Here is a 13,588-nt window from a genome sequence, read left to right on the forward strand (position 1 = left end):
TTATTGATAGTTTAGATGCACCCGGTCGACCATCCTGTGCATATTCAGGTCTGAAAGATTTTGGTATACGAGTGAAAAATGCAGCCATTGGTCTACAAATAAAACACCATGACACCATGATTCATTTTCATAGGGCTTCTGCACACTTCCAGTCCTATGGATCAATCAAATCAAATGTTAAACCTCCTCATAATGGTGCAGACAGTATTTTCCTCTTGTTCACAGTTTGTTGATGACCATTCTTCATCTTTTCAAATCTGCTGCAGCAGCACACTCCATGTCACATACAATCATTAATAGCAGCCTTTATTAGCCTACTTGATCCATGTGACCTGCTTCCTGTCTCACCCTGGTTTCTCTCTGCACTGACTTGATGCAGCGTTTTGCAGCCGCAGTTTGTTGCGTAAAGAGAGAAATTCCTGGTTTTCTGCGGAGTGCCAGCTGGCTCCTGTGCCTGTTAAACAGTCCAGCCTGCAGTCACACCGCCTCGAGTGATGTTCTGCACACTCACAGAGTGGACTCAGGTACGATCACGTGATCATTAAGATGAGAGAAACATATCAAAGGATCCTTTGGTCACAGTAACGTTGAAGAGTGGGGAAGCTCTGCCACCTTTTTCCTCCTTGTCAAGCAACACAAATCAAAACAAGACCTGCGGATGTCAGGCAAAGTGTCCTTCAAAATAACACGCTAATGTTTGGACAGAAATAACAACAAAGGCTTCTCAATGGAGTTGCTTGATTTTTGCATTACTTTCAAGGCTACTACAACATGTTTAAATTTAGATGAAAAGGGTGCGAAGGAACATTTGTAAAAACAGCTGGACGTGCACAGAGCCAAAGGACAAAATGAACAAGTTCAATCGATCTATTCTTGGATGTTAAAACTAGTTAGAAATAGACTGCACTGAGAAATGGGCACAGATAACAAACTGTTCGGTATATTTAAATCTAGTATAGTCTATAGCTGAATGACATGTGGAAACGAACTAGACTAGCAAATGAATAAATTGTGAACCACTGTAAAATTTTACTTCTGTTATTTATTTTTTTATCAAATCAATAATATAACGCATCCGTTTGCTTTATTTTAAGAAAAATGTTGCAGATAAATGGATAACTTCAAGCCTTCAGCCGGTTTTCACCGGTACTCATTTTTTATTTTATTTTGACATGTCAGACCGGAAGTGTCCGCGTTGCTCTGCGCGCGGCTTGACGTTCGCTCGTATTTCATTGGAAGTGCGGACGCTCAGCCTGAGAAGAAGGAAGGTTTTTTTTGTGGAAACTTGAGGACATGCGGCGTCTCCTGCAAACTTTCCTCAAACTAAACTTTGTGTGAGAGGAAGAGGAGAGGAAGAGGAATGAAGTGAAGAGGAGGAGGAGAAGAAGAGCCGATCACTCCCATTGATCCAACATCGAGGTATTGATTAAGGCCTTTTGTTTTTTTTTGTTTTTTTTGTAGAAATAAAATCACAGCTGGATGGATGTGAGAGGAGAGGAAAATATAAAAGGAAAAAAAAAATGCTGCTTTCAAAAACATCATGGGGATGTTTGCTCAGAGGCACCAGGAGGAAGCTGTGATATCACATGATGTAAATATTGATCATATATGTTTATTCAATAACCTGCTTGATATATTCAACTCTGCGCTACTTATTCTATTATTTCTATTTTATTATTTATATACATTTCTATATTTCCTCATTCTGTTGTCTTTAATAGTAACTGAAAAGACCAAAATCCACACCAGTAATACATTCTGGAAATCAAAATAAAACCTGATATAAATATAAATGTAACTTTAACCAGGTATCATTGAAACACATTTAAGGGACGGACACACACACACACACACACACACACACACACACACACACACACACACACACACAGTCTTTGCTTGCATAGCCTGAACTAAATACTTACCATGCTGTCACAGGAAAAGAGCGGGGAAGGTGTGTGTGTGTGTGTGTGTGTGTGTGTGTGTGTGTCACCTAATGGGAAACCAGCTCAGACATCCAGTAAAAGTCATCATCTTTGTGACCACTCAGACTGTCTGAGTTTACAGACAAAGATCCACACTGCACGCTTCGTTTGGAAAAAACTCTTGACTTCAAAACGTCCGTAAACATGTTTTAGATTAGACAGATTTACACAATCTGCTTCTTCTTCTTTCTTTTTTTTTTCCATTGCGTGCTGCGTCTCCAGCTTCTCTGTGGGAATAATGAGTTAAAGACAGTAAAAAAAAACAACAACACCACCAGTGAAATCTGATGCAGAGGAGTTTTAAACAGTGCCGTAGCTTTGAACTCAGACGATATCATTAATGATAATAATAATAATATCAGGTTTATAACTAAATACGTCACTTCTAGTCAAATTAAATCAATCAGTGCTGAATCAACATGACAAACAGACATTATGAAAGATATTTTTAACAAACAAAAAACATCCGTCTGAATGTCATCGTTCAGTACTCGACGTCCTTTTCTATGTTTTGGTATATTTAATGTTTCTGGGTCAGTCCTAAGATCACAACTTGTGAGTGTGATTTTGAATCATTTGTTTAATGGTTGAAATCCCAGACGGATGAGTCAGTGTCTCTTTAATGCAGTCTTTCAGGGTCTTCTCTCGTTTGTGTGGACTTAAGTGTCCATGCTCATGTTTTCATGTACATTTTTATGTGCCTGTAAATATGTCGTTTTCTCCCGGCTGCTAAAATATGCACTTTATGGCAAATTAGCAGAAAAAAAAAAACAATGTTAAAGGGAAATCAAAGTCAGAGGTCAACAACAAACGACAGAAATATTCAGGCACTTAGAAATACTCGAGTCCTTGTCGACACTGTGCTTCTCTCCTTACACCAGATCCTGATCCTGTAGTGAGGAGCCTGAGGTTACATTCAAAAACTGATTATCACGACATCTACGCTCCTATTTCATGAAAACATGAAACACAGCAGCAGATATATCAGAACGCTTCGTAAACGTGTTAATAAATGAAGGACATGACGTCTTCTGTGAACAGACTCAAGGTTAGCTCGAGACAGGACGTCCAACATGGCGGCGGCTGTCGAGGAGCCTCCGTCGTCCATTCATATCTCCACTCTATGATAAAACACACATTTGCACTTCCCAGCCACCGTACAGAGTGACTTTAAAGAACCATAAAAAAGTGAGAAAAGTGAAATGGTTGTGTTTCTGCTCTCTCAGGCGTCACTAATAATGTCGTCCCTTTTTTATACGTCGTTTATTCAGCTCCAAAGATTTTAAAATGTTGAGGGAAAAAAAAAAAAAAAAGGCCTCCTCGGAGTTTTAGCTGAACCAGATGGAGTTGTTTCAGATTGCACTTACAGCCAAGTTGGCACATCCAACTCAAATGTGGTTTTATGCTCTGCAGTAAGTCCACCAACGATAGCGTGCTTTTGTGAATTTGTGCTGACTCAAACATTTAACAGCGCCACTCTTCTGCTGTTTTGTCCGTAGAAGGTTCCGGCTCTATTGTTCAGTTTATGACTTTCTTGTGGGGTTTTTTTCCTCGCAGGGCTCCTTGCAGAGAAGATGCGCCCTGCTGCCGTGGCTCTGACTGTGCTGAGTGTTTTCTTCAGCCTGGACGGCTTTTCAGCTAACCGATCCGAACCAGACCAGGTCCAGGTCCAGGTCCAGGAGCCGAGTGACAGAAACACGCTGAAGGATGCAGGGACAGAACAGCAGCAGCAGAAGCAGAAGCAGAAGCAGAAGCAGCCGCACATCGTGTTCATCCTCACAGACGACCAGGCGAGTCAGTCCAAAAGATGTAAACACAGCACCGACAACAACACAGCTGATGGGACTCGAGCTTCTCACTCATCCTAGACAGTAATAGAGACATTTACACGTACTGCGAGGCCAAACACGAAGCTCCAGACGTGGACTCCTTCTCTCAGAAAGGATCCAAAGAAAGAAAATCCCTCCAGACACTTCTATCGCTCCTAAATGAATTTGCCTTAAGTGATGCGAGTATTTTTTTTGGATCCCGTCTGTGAGAAGGAGTCCACCGAGTTTATTTTTCTTCTCTGAGAGCACCGACCTCACACACACACACACACACACACACACGGTTGCCCTGACGACGAATTAAATTCTCCCTTCATGCCTCCGTGTTTCTTAATCAGGGCTTCAACGACATCGGCTACCACAACCCGACCATCAAGACTCCCACTCTGGACAAACTGGCGGCCGAAGGTGTGACTCTGGAGAACTACTACGTTCAGCCGATCTGCACGCCGTCACGCAGCCAGCTCATCACGGGCAGGTACAGAGCGCGTCACTACTTTTGTGTTTATCCACCCGACTGCTGTCGACACCTCGGGTCGACACAATATCAGGTTTTTAAACTTTAAAGCGACAACAAAAGGACAGCTCCTCTCTTCTTCGCACGTTGGAGCTTCAGTACTTTTCAATATTGATCAATCAAATGAAATAGATTTTTTTTCTTTTAAACTTTTAGGAGAGTATTGAACATTTGACAACTTTGAAGTGATCCTGATTCAGGCCGACATTTCACCTTCCTGTGACGTTTCGCCTTCAATATGAATGTGGCAGAGGTGTTACAGGGGTGACGGGGGATGGGCGGATGTGTGTGTGTGTGTGTGTGTGTGTGTGTGTGTGTGTGTGTGTGTGTGTGTGTGTGTGTGTGTGTGTGTGTGTGTGTGTGTGTGTGTGTGTGTGTGTGTGTGTGTGGAGCTCCCGCTGCCTGCAGAATCAGTCAGAATATCTCACGGTGTAGTGACGTCTCCTCCCCCCCTCCTGCAGGTATCAGATCCACACAGGACTACAGCACTCCATCATCAGGCCGAGGCAGCCCAGCTGTCTGCCCTCACACATGGACACTCTGCCCGAGAGGCTGCGGGAGGCCGGCTACGCCACACACATGGTCGGCAAGTGGCACCTGGGCTTCTACAGGTGAGATGTTAACGCCCACAGATTCTGCCCGACGACAGCAGAAGAACTTAATCACTGTCAAGTTTTAAATAAAACGACGACACTTCAAATCTTCTGCAATTTAAACACAAATATTTGTATTATTTTAATGCTCTCGTATTTAACCTCTCTTATCTGCCGCTGTTTTTAGTTTTTATATTTTTGCAGTTTTGCATCTTGTCTTTGCATTCTCACACTCACATTATATCAGCTAACATGTGACTGATGCTTACACTTCTTCATGCGTCACACTTTTTTCCAATGAATGCAAATCGTAACACGCACCGATAAATTCCAGGAGAAAAAGGAAAGATGTTGTTGCAGGCGAGTAAGCGTGGACGTAATCATAGTCATCTTTTCTTTCCCCGCAGGAAGGCCTGCCTCCCGACCAGAAAGGGCTTCGATAGTTTCTTCGGCTCTTTAACAGGAAGTGTGGATTACTACAGGTAAAGGTCCTTAAAGGTCCCGTCTGTAAAATATCTTCTGAATGAAATGATAAAGTGATCATCAAGGCGAAAACAGCGGGAGACAGCTCTCTCCAATAAATAGAATTTGGACTGCAGTACACGTGTTGACCACTAGGTGTCAGACTTACATACTGCTCCTTTAATCGTTACAATTATGATCTGAATATGACTGATGAGGATTTACGTGTCTTTAACATCATGACTAACATTTCTTCCCACGCGTCTCCAGTTATGGGTCCTGTGATGGCCCAGGGTTGTGTGGCTACGATCTCCATGACGACGAGGGTGTGGCATGGGGCCAGGAGGGGAAATACTCCACAGCGCTTTTCACACAGAGAGCGCGCAAGATCCTGGAGACGCACGACCCCGCGGAGAGGCCGCTCTTCCTGCTGCTCTCGCTCCAGGTACCGCCCTGAAGTTTGACACCAGAATGAATTTATAACAACGCGCGCCATTAAGATATCTGTGGGACCTTCTTTCAGTTAGTGACAATGACTTTATTTAAGGTTTAAAGTATTCACTCTGCTTACCTTAAAGCCGCTCAAACTCAGGGAGGAAAATAACTGCAGAAAAGAATCCGGACGGCTTGTTTATGTCTGGATGTTGGAAACCAGAAACGTTGCAAAAACATGGAAACCACATTAAAGCGTTTGTTTGTCTATGAGCATCACAGACTTGGCCTCAATATAGACACCCCCCCCCCCCCCCCCCCCCCCCCACCCCACCCCCCTTTTAATTAAAAGCTGGCCACACAGAATTATAAATGATACTCCAAAAATGATCCATCATTTTATTGGTTTATTGGGGATTTTTGCAGGCAGCCATGTTCATGTGATTTGTTTGATTCCCTGACGACGGCACCACAAACAGAAATGTGACATTTGATTTATCTCTGTGACATCAAAAGAAAAAAAAAAAGAAAAATCACATCAGTTGCTTCAGTTTGAATCAAATCACACAAATGATTCCGCTCAAGTTGAAAAATGTCAACTCACCTGAACCCTGCCAAACTCGCTCCGATGACCTTCAAAAATCAGCTTTAATGCTCCTAAAATGTGTTGTACTTTAAAGATGAACATACTCTGAAGATTAACACTCTGGACCAATGAAAACACTGCTCTCAAACATCTTCCCTGAGAATCCTTCTTTGTAGATTTATTTGGGGAAATCTTGAAGATTTCTGACTCTTTCAGAGAAAGATTTGTAATTAAACAATGCCTTACTCTCCTGTGTGTGTGTGTGTGTGTGTGTGTGTGTGTGTGTGTGTGTGTGTGTGTTTTCCCCCTGCAGGCGGTTCACACTCCTCTGCAGACTCCGAAGTCTTACATCTATCCGTACCGCGACATGACCAACGTGGCCAGGAGAAAGTTTGCCGCCATGGTGTCCACGGTGGACGAGGCGGTTCGAAACGTAACCTACGCCCTGAGGAAGTACGGCTTCTACCGCAACAGCGTCATCGTCTTCTCCACGGACAACGGAGCCCAGCCGTTCACTGGAGGCAGCAACTGGCCGCTACGAGGGCGAAAGGTAGAGCGGCGATGTTAGGAGAACGTGATCTTCTCCTCAGATGTGGCTGAGGTGATGAGGAGGGAGACTTCGGTACAAACTGCGATCACTGAAAAAAACCGACTTCTCCTGTGTTTCCAGGGAACGTATTGGGAAGGTGGCGTCCGTGGCGTGGCGTTTGTTCACAGCCCTCTGTTGAAACGAAGGAGACGGGTCTCCAAAGACCTGCTGCACATCACCGACTGGTTCCCCACACTGGTGGGACTGGCCGGAGGAAACGTCAGCAAGGTCAGTGGACCTCTGCATGAATCATTAACTACAATCTTTTTTTTGTTTTGTTTCCTCGTCGTCTGCTCGACGCTCGTCGGCCTCTCTTCCCAGTCTCACAGGAAACACCGGATAGTAAAGGTTGAATATCGTCGAGAAGGCGACCTTCTCTGACCTTTTGATCGCTCTCTTAAAAACACCACGTGACGACGCAGGGATTTCTTGTCAAGGCCACCCAGGCGACTGAAACGAGCCACCTCTCAGCTGAACTCCGCGTGTAGCTTGTGTATATTTTTCTTGCTTTTCTGCCAAAAAATGCGCCGCAGCGAAAGTTGACTTTGTCGTAATTTGATTAGCAGTGATTTTTTTATTTATTTATTTTTAATTCATCCATGAGTTTGTTGTTGGTTTGTTTCACGGTGCGAGCTGAGCGTGCAGCTCTATCTGCGTCTCTCTTTTCTTCACGCTGCACAGCTTCTGTAAACCTGTCTCTATTTACGATCATGTAGATCAGTTCGCTGATATGTTAAGTGCTCTGATTCGTAGCAGTGGCAGCACAGAGCCTTTGTGTTTCGGCTCAGACGTAAATCGGATTTATTGGCATGTCAGTGAATCCGTCCCCCAAAGAGCTTTGTTGGCTCCGTACGGTAGACGCTTTTCATCGCCTATCTTGGCCTCAATCAAGACGACGTCTGATCCCGGATAGCCTTTATTACCAGAGGAGATTTATTATTATTTATCCCCGTGTGGTAAAAGTATTTCTCCTGGCAGCATAAACGCAGGACTGTTGATCAAGTTTTATACGACCTCCTGGCACACGTAGCACAGACCTCTCCTAACTCTGCGTCTGTGTTTGTTTCCCTCTCAGAGCCCGGGCCTGGACGGCTTCGATGTGTGGCCCACCATCAGCGAGGGGAAGGAGTCGCCTCGTCAGGAGATCCTCCACAACATCGACCCTCTGCACAAACCGTCTGTGCAGAACATGAAGTGGGACGCCAGCGAGGAGGAGACGGCAGGTGAGTGAGGAAGTCCGTCTGTTCTGCTCTGCCGCCAGTCAAAGGACAAAGAGCGAACAAAGAAGTGTCTTCTATATATTTATTCATCCCTCCAACTCTCTGCTTCGGACGTCCCAGACGAGCCGCACTCACATCTGCCTCAGCTGTTTTTCTGTGTTTAGTGCCAAACCTCAGAAAATCATAATGAGCCATTATTCCTGCTTCCTGCATGTTAGCATGCTACTGATAGCATTAAGCTCCAAGAAACAGCCTTAAATCCAACCAGTCAAGAGAGAGATCAGAATAGAGGAAAACAAGCACACTCAGCTTCACGTGTGTTTAGAGTGTGTGTGGGAAGTCGGGTAACTGCTGCACGTAAACAATGCTGCGAGAAAAGGGAAGTCACATGTGACTGGAGACACACAACAAGCATGTTTGTGTACAAGATTTATCATCCTGTTGTTTCCTGTTGATACTTGCGAATGATTTGATTCGGTCAAAGCAGTAAACAGTCGTCTGTGTGAGGCGATTTTTAAGATGATTGATCGTTCAAACATATTCCATGACGGACAACATCCTGTATTTACTCAGCATGAGTCGGAAATGACGGAAACAAGAAGAAGAAAATCGAAGGAGGTCTGTTACTGATAAACTGTTTACGTCATACGTGTTGCCTTTGACTCCTCAGGACCCAAATCCAAAGGTCCAGCTGTGAAGAAACCAAAGAAGAAGAAGAAGATCCTGAGGCAGAAGCCAAAGCAGAAGTCCGCCTTCAAAGTGAAGAAGGTCAAGAAACAGAGGAAGTCTTCCAAGCCCCCTCCCAAACTGAAGCTCCAGACCCTCCCCAAGTTCAGACGTAACCCTAAACCCACGACCAAGACCAAGCTCAAGGTCTTCCCTCAGAACCACAAAAAACCGCAGTACTACAAACTGCATCTCAAGTCCCAGTCCAGCGCCCCTCCGTCCGCCTCAGGAAGATCTCTCCCGGAATCCCCGCCTCGGATTAAACCGTACGTGAAGAACAAATCCAGGCGGATCAGATCCCAGAATCTGTCATGGTCAAGTCTCCCTACGCAGAAATCTAAGACTAAGCTAAAGCTACATTTAAAATCCAAGTCCAGGAGGACGTTATCCCAGTACCAGAACGGGTCCGAGCAGGAAACGCTGCTGCCCAAATCCCTCCCAACACCCAAGTTTAAGCTCCAGCCGTCCCAGCCGGCGTGGGACACGTCAGTCCAGGCGGCCATCAGAGTCCGAGACTGGAAGCTGCTCACAGGAGACCCGGGTCATGGAGACTGGGTTCCCCCGCAGGTGTGTTTTATTCTCTGCGTCTCTTCCTGCTTGTTTCTCTTTCGCCAACGCTCGTAAATGATTGGACGCTTTTTTTAATCCTCAGGTACTTTCCACTCTCCCCGGTCCGTGGTGGAACCTCGAACGCGCCCAAACCACGTTCTTCAAAACCTCCGCCCACAAAAACGTCTGGTTGTTCAACATCACGGCCGACCCGTGCGAGCGGCGGGACCTGGCAGACCAGAGACCGGACGTCGTCCAGCAGCTGCTGGCCAGACTCGTTCACTACAACCAAACAGCCGTTCCAGTTTACTTTCCGCCCGACGACCCGCGAGCCGACCCGGATCTGCACGAGGGAGCCTGGGTGCCGTGGGTGGACGAGGAGGACGAGGACGAGGAGGATAAATATCACGGAGTTTATAAAAAAGGACGGAACAAGAGGAAGAAGAAGAAGAAGTGCAATCTGTGCAAGCTGCAGTCGTTCTTTCTGAAACTGAACACCCGGATGATTTCCAACCGGATCTGAGCGGACGGTCGAAGATGCCGAAATGAAGCTGAAATGTCTGCTTTGTTTTTTTCTTCTTTACGAACCTTTTCGCCACATTTAGTTTTTCTTTGGTTTTTGTTTTGATGTCCTTCAGCGGTCCTCGTTTTTTTTTTTTCCTCTTCAAAAATTAAGTTGAAATTGTTTTCAAGAAGAGTCGGAGGACTCGTCCCTCCTTTCCTGCTTCCTTAGAGCGAGGAGCGAGAAAACGCTGCGGTTCTTATGATGGACTTACTTCGCTCTCCGTCAAACACAAGAGGAGCCAGGAGCAGTGACAGAGACGGGTGTGTGTGCTGGAAGGAGGGAAATCTCAATTCAACTCAGAGAATTCAGTCCTGACCTTTAGTGCCACACCGACTTCCATCCCGAAACAACCTGAGCGTGACTTCACAACAGCTGCCTGAAAAGCTGTTTGTGTGTGTGTGTGTGTGTGTGTGTGTGTGTGTGTGTGTGTGCGTGCGTGTGTGTGTGTGGGAGGGATAAATGTGCACATCTTATCTTAAACTCAGAGATATGTGAAAGGCATCCGCCATCTTTATGTTGTTGTTGTTGTTGTTGTTGTTGTTTTTGAGACACCATCCAGTTTGTATCCCTTTTAGAGTTTCCTATTTGTAGTTTTTCAGGAGCTCCAGGACGGTTTGGTCATTTTGACTCAAACTTTTAATGTCGTCTGGTTTTATGGTGACGCGACCTGAACGGCTCGAGAAGCTCATCTATAAAAAAAAAAAAAGAGAAGATGATCCTTTAGTTTGAAGTTATTTTCACTCTGAGCCTGCAGTGAGATGTGATGGTGCACTTACAGATAGAGAATCAGTTTTCATACTTCAACAGGATTATGGCCACGTGAAGGGGGAAGAAGTCTGAGAGCTACGAGATTCAAGTCACAAATTTAAGAGATTTAAATGGTAAATTTAGGAGATTAAAGTTTGTAGTCACATCAGCAGAGCAGTGAAATGAAAAACGTGAAGCTTCTCTTTTTCTCGTAGACGTTCAACTTGAATCTGGACGTTTTACACTTTTCATGTGGCTCTTAAACTCTGTCGTAGAAAACATGGAGAGTTATAAACTTAATAAACTTGAGCAGGTGTCAGCGTGAAATGTTGTGAAATGACTGTGTGACCTGTGTCACGGCTGTAACATGTATTACATGTATGACTCTTTACGTCCTTGTTTCTGACTCCGTGTTGAACTTTGGATCGGTCACTGAACGACAGAGCTCCTGATTCGAGCTCCGACTGCGTCACAGTGAAAACGCTGTCAATGACTCCAGTTGTGTTTCTCCAGAGATTTTTGTTTTCCTGATCTCGGTGTGGAGCGATGATTTTTGTTTTCCTGATCTCGGTGTGGAGCGATGATTTTTGTTTTCTTGATCTCGGTGTGGAGCGATGATTTTTGTTTTCCTGATCTCGGTGTGGAGCGATGATTTGTGTTTCCCTGATCTCGGTGTGGAGCGATGATTTTTGTCTTCTTGATCTCGGTGTGGAGCGATGATTTTTGTTTTCCTGATCTCGGTGTGGAGCGATGATTTTTGTTTTCCTGATCTCGGTGTGGAGCGATGATTTTTGTTTTCCTGATCTCGGTGTGGAGCGATGATTTTTGTTTTCCTGATCTCGGTGTGGAGCGATGATTTTTGTTTTCCTGATCTCGGTGTGGAGCGATGATTTTTGTTTTCCTGATCTCGGTGTGGAGCGATGATTTTTGTTTTCCTGATCTCGGTGTGGAGCGATGATTTTTGTTTTCCTGATCTCGGTGTGGAGCGATGATTTTTGTTTTCCTGATCTCGGTGTGGAGCGATGATTTTTGTTTTCTTGATCTCGGTGTGGAGCGATGATTTTTGTTTTCCTGATCTCGGTGTGGAGCGATGATTTTTGTTTTCTTGATCTCGGTGTGGAGCGATGATTTTTGTTTTCCTGATCTCGGTGTGGAGCGATGATTTTTGTTTTCCTGATCTCGGTGTGGAGCGATGTGCACAGGTTAGAAGTACGTTTACAACGTCCGACATTTTTTCCCTTTGAAGTGTGCAGTGATGATTCTTCTTTATGTTATATGACTTGTTGTGTTTGAGTATTTAATATGTTCACATGTTGAGTAATCACAGCTGGTGTTGTAGTCCTCGGGAATCGGTCTTGGTCTTAAGACCTTTCCTTGAGACCACTTTCTAAAAGTCTCGGTCTCGTCTTGTTGGATCCCAGATTTTAAGTCAAGACCGGTTTAAGATCCACCACTGAGAGGCTTCTGTCTCACGTCATTACTGAGATTAGATTCTTAAACAACAAATAACTATTTGTAGTCCATAAATCTAAGTGAGTGACACACAAACCAGATGAGGACTTTTCAGTGATACTCATGGTCTTGGTCTTGGTCTTGATGCGGTCTTGGAGGACTCTGATCTTTGGTGTCGATAATCACAGCTGTGAAGTTTCTTTGTGACGTCGGTGTTCTTCGTGTGTTTGAATGTATCTCCTGTTGTGAGTTTCACTTTTCAGTCCACTACACGCAGCTGTGACCAGCAGTGTCTTTTCACGTCTTTGTGTCTTATATTGGACACTCAATTGATACTTTTTCAGACGTTTAAATGAATCGATCAAATGTTGTAGTTCATGATCTACTTTGTTTATTTTCTCTTTTTTTTTTGCACCCAGATTAATGGGAGTGTAGTTTTTTAAAAAGACGTGTTCTGAGGTTGTTATTTGTTTTTAAGGAGTAAATTAATGGATCAGATGTGAACAGGTCGGTGCTCCTATAACTCCACGCAGCGTTGTTCCTGTTATCACGTCACGACACTACACGCTTCGATTATCGTTGTTGTCATCAGGGAGGCGTCGTTGGGATGAGGGGCTTCTTCACTCCTTTTTTCTTTCTTTAGGGTACAACACGTTTATTTCAAACTCACTGACTCTCTAAAAACAGAGGAGAGGAAGTGTCACAGTTTTTTACCGGCGTTACGAACCTCTTTGAAGTTAGATCTCGGGGAGGGAAACACCTCGCCTCCAAATATTTCCGTCTGTTTGCTCAGCGTCCAACAAACCAGGAGGACTGTGGCTGCTGTGTGCGACACGGCGAGCGAGCAGCGCCGCCAGGAACTGTCTTAAATGGACGCTTCATTTTCAAACCACCCTGAGCAAATAAACATTTAATAAAAGAGAACTGTGTGCTCTGTGTTCTTCACCGGTGACTGGGAATAAAGAAACACTCGTCTCACTAAGTCAGACATTCACGATGTTCATGTTTGAGTAAATGTGGGGAGAGGTATTTAAATGAATGCAGGTCAGTTTCTCTTCTTAAAGCTGAGATTCACACGAGGAAGAATCTGGGAAGTCTTCACTGCGCAGAGCTCGTCTTACTAAAGCTGGACTGCTGGATGTGTGAGACTCTTATTTTCTGGTGTTTGAGCAGGTGCAAACTTGAGATTAATTGTGAGCGTTTACAGAATACAGGCGACAAACTGAAGCACTCATGACATGTGGAAGAAGAGAAACTCGGCGCACGTAGAGGAAGTGACCACTAGGTGGTGCCAGATATCAACAAGCCCTGCAGACTAACGCAACAACCGAGCATG

General features: G+C 44.7%; 1 protein-coding gene across 2 annotated transcripts; it reads left to right on the forward strand.

Annotated features, from left to right (window-relative positions):
• Positions 1-3,131: 3,131 nt before the first annotated feature.
• LOC306826648 (arylsulfatase I-like) lies at positions 3,132-10,761 on the forward strand. Of its 2 annotated transcripts, XM_079348104.1 has the most exons (11): positions 3,132-3,775; positions 4,153-4,292; positions 4,793-4,942; positions 5,332-5,406; positions 5,657-5,831; positions 6,718-6,954; positions 7,075-7,221; positions 8,069-8,216; positions 8,884-9,506; positions 9,592-10,055; positions 10,224-10,761. In XM_079348104.1, the coding sequence occupies exons 1-10, from the start codon at positions 3,560-3,562 to the stop codon at positions 10,009-10,011; spliced, it is 2,331 nt and encodes a 776-aa protein (XP_079204230.1). In that variant the 5' UTR covers positions 3,132-3,559; the 3' UTR covers positions 10,012-10,055; positions 10,224-10,761. The 2 variants fall into 2 exon arrangements, with proteins under 2 accessions (XP_079204230.1, XP_079204229.1); XM_079348103.1 differs by having other exon boundaries at positions 9,592-10,761.
• The last annotated feature ends 2,827 nt before the right edge of the window (positions 10,762-13,588 follow it).

Source organism: Symphodus melops (genome assembly GCF_947650265.1).
Source record: "Symphodus melops genome assembly, chromosome: 7".
NCBI classification, from domain to species: domain Eukaryota; kingdom Metazoa; phylum Chordata; class Actinopteri; order Labriformes; family Labridae; genus Symphodus; species Symphodus melops.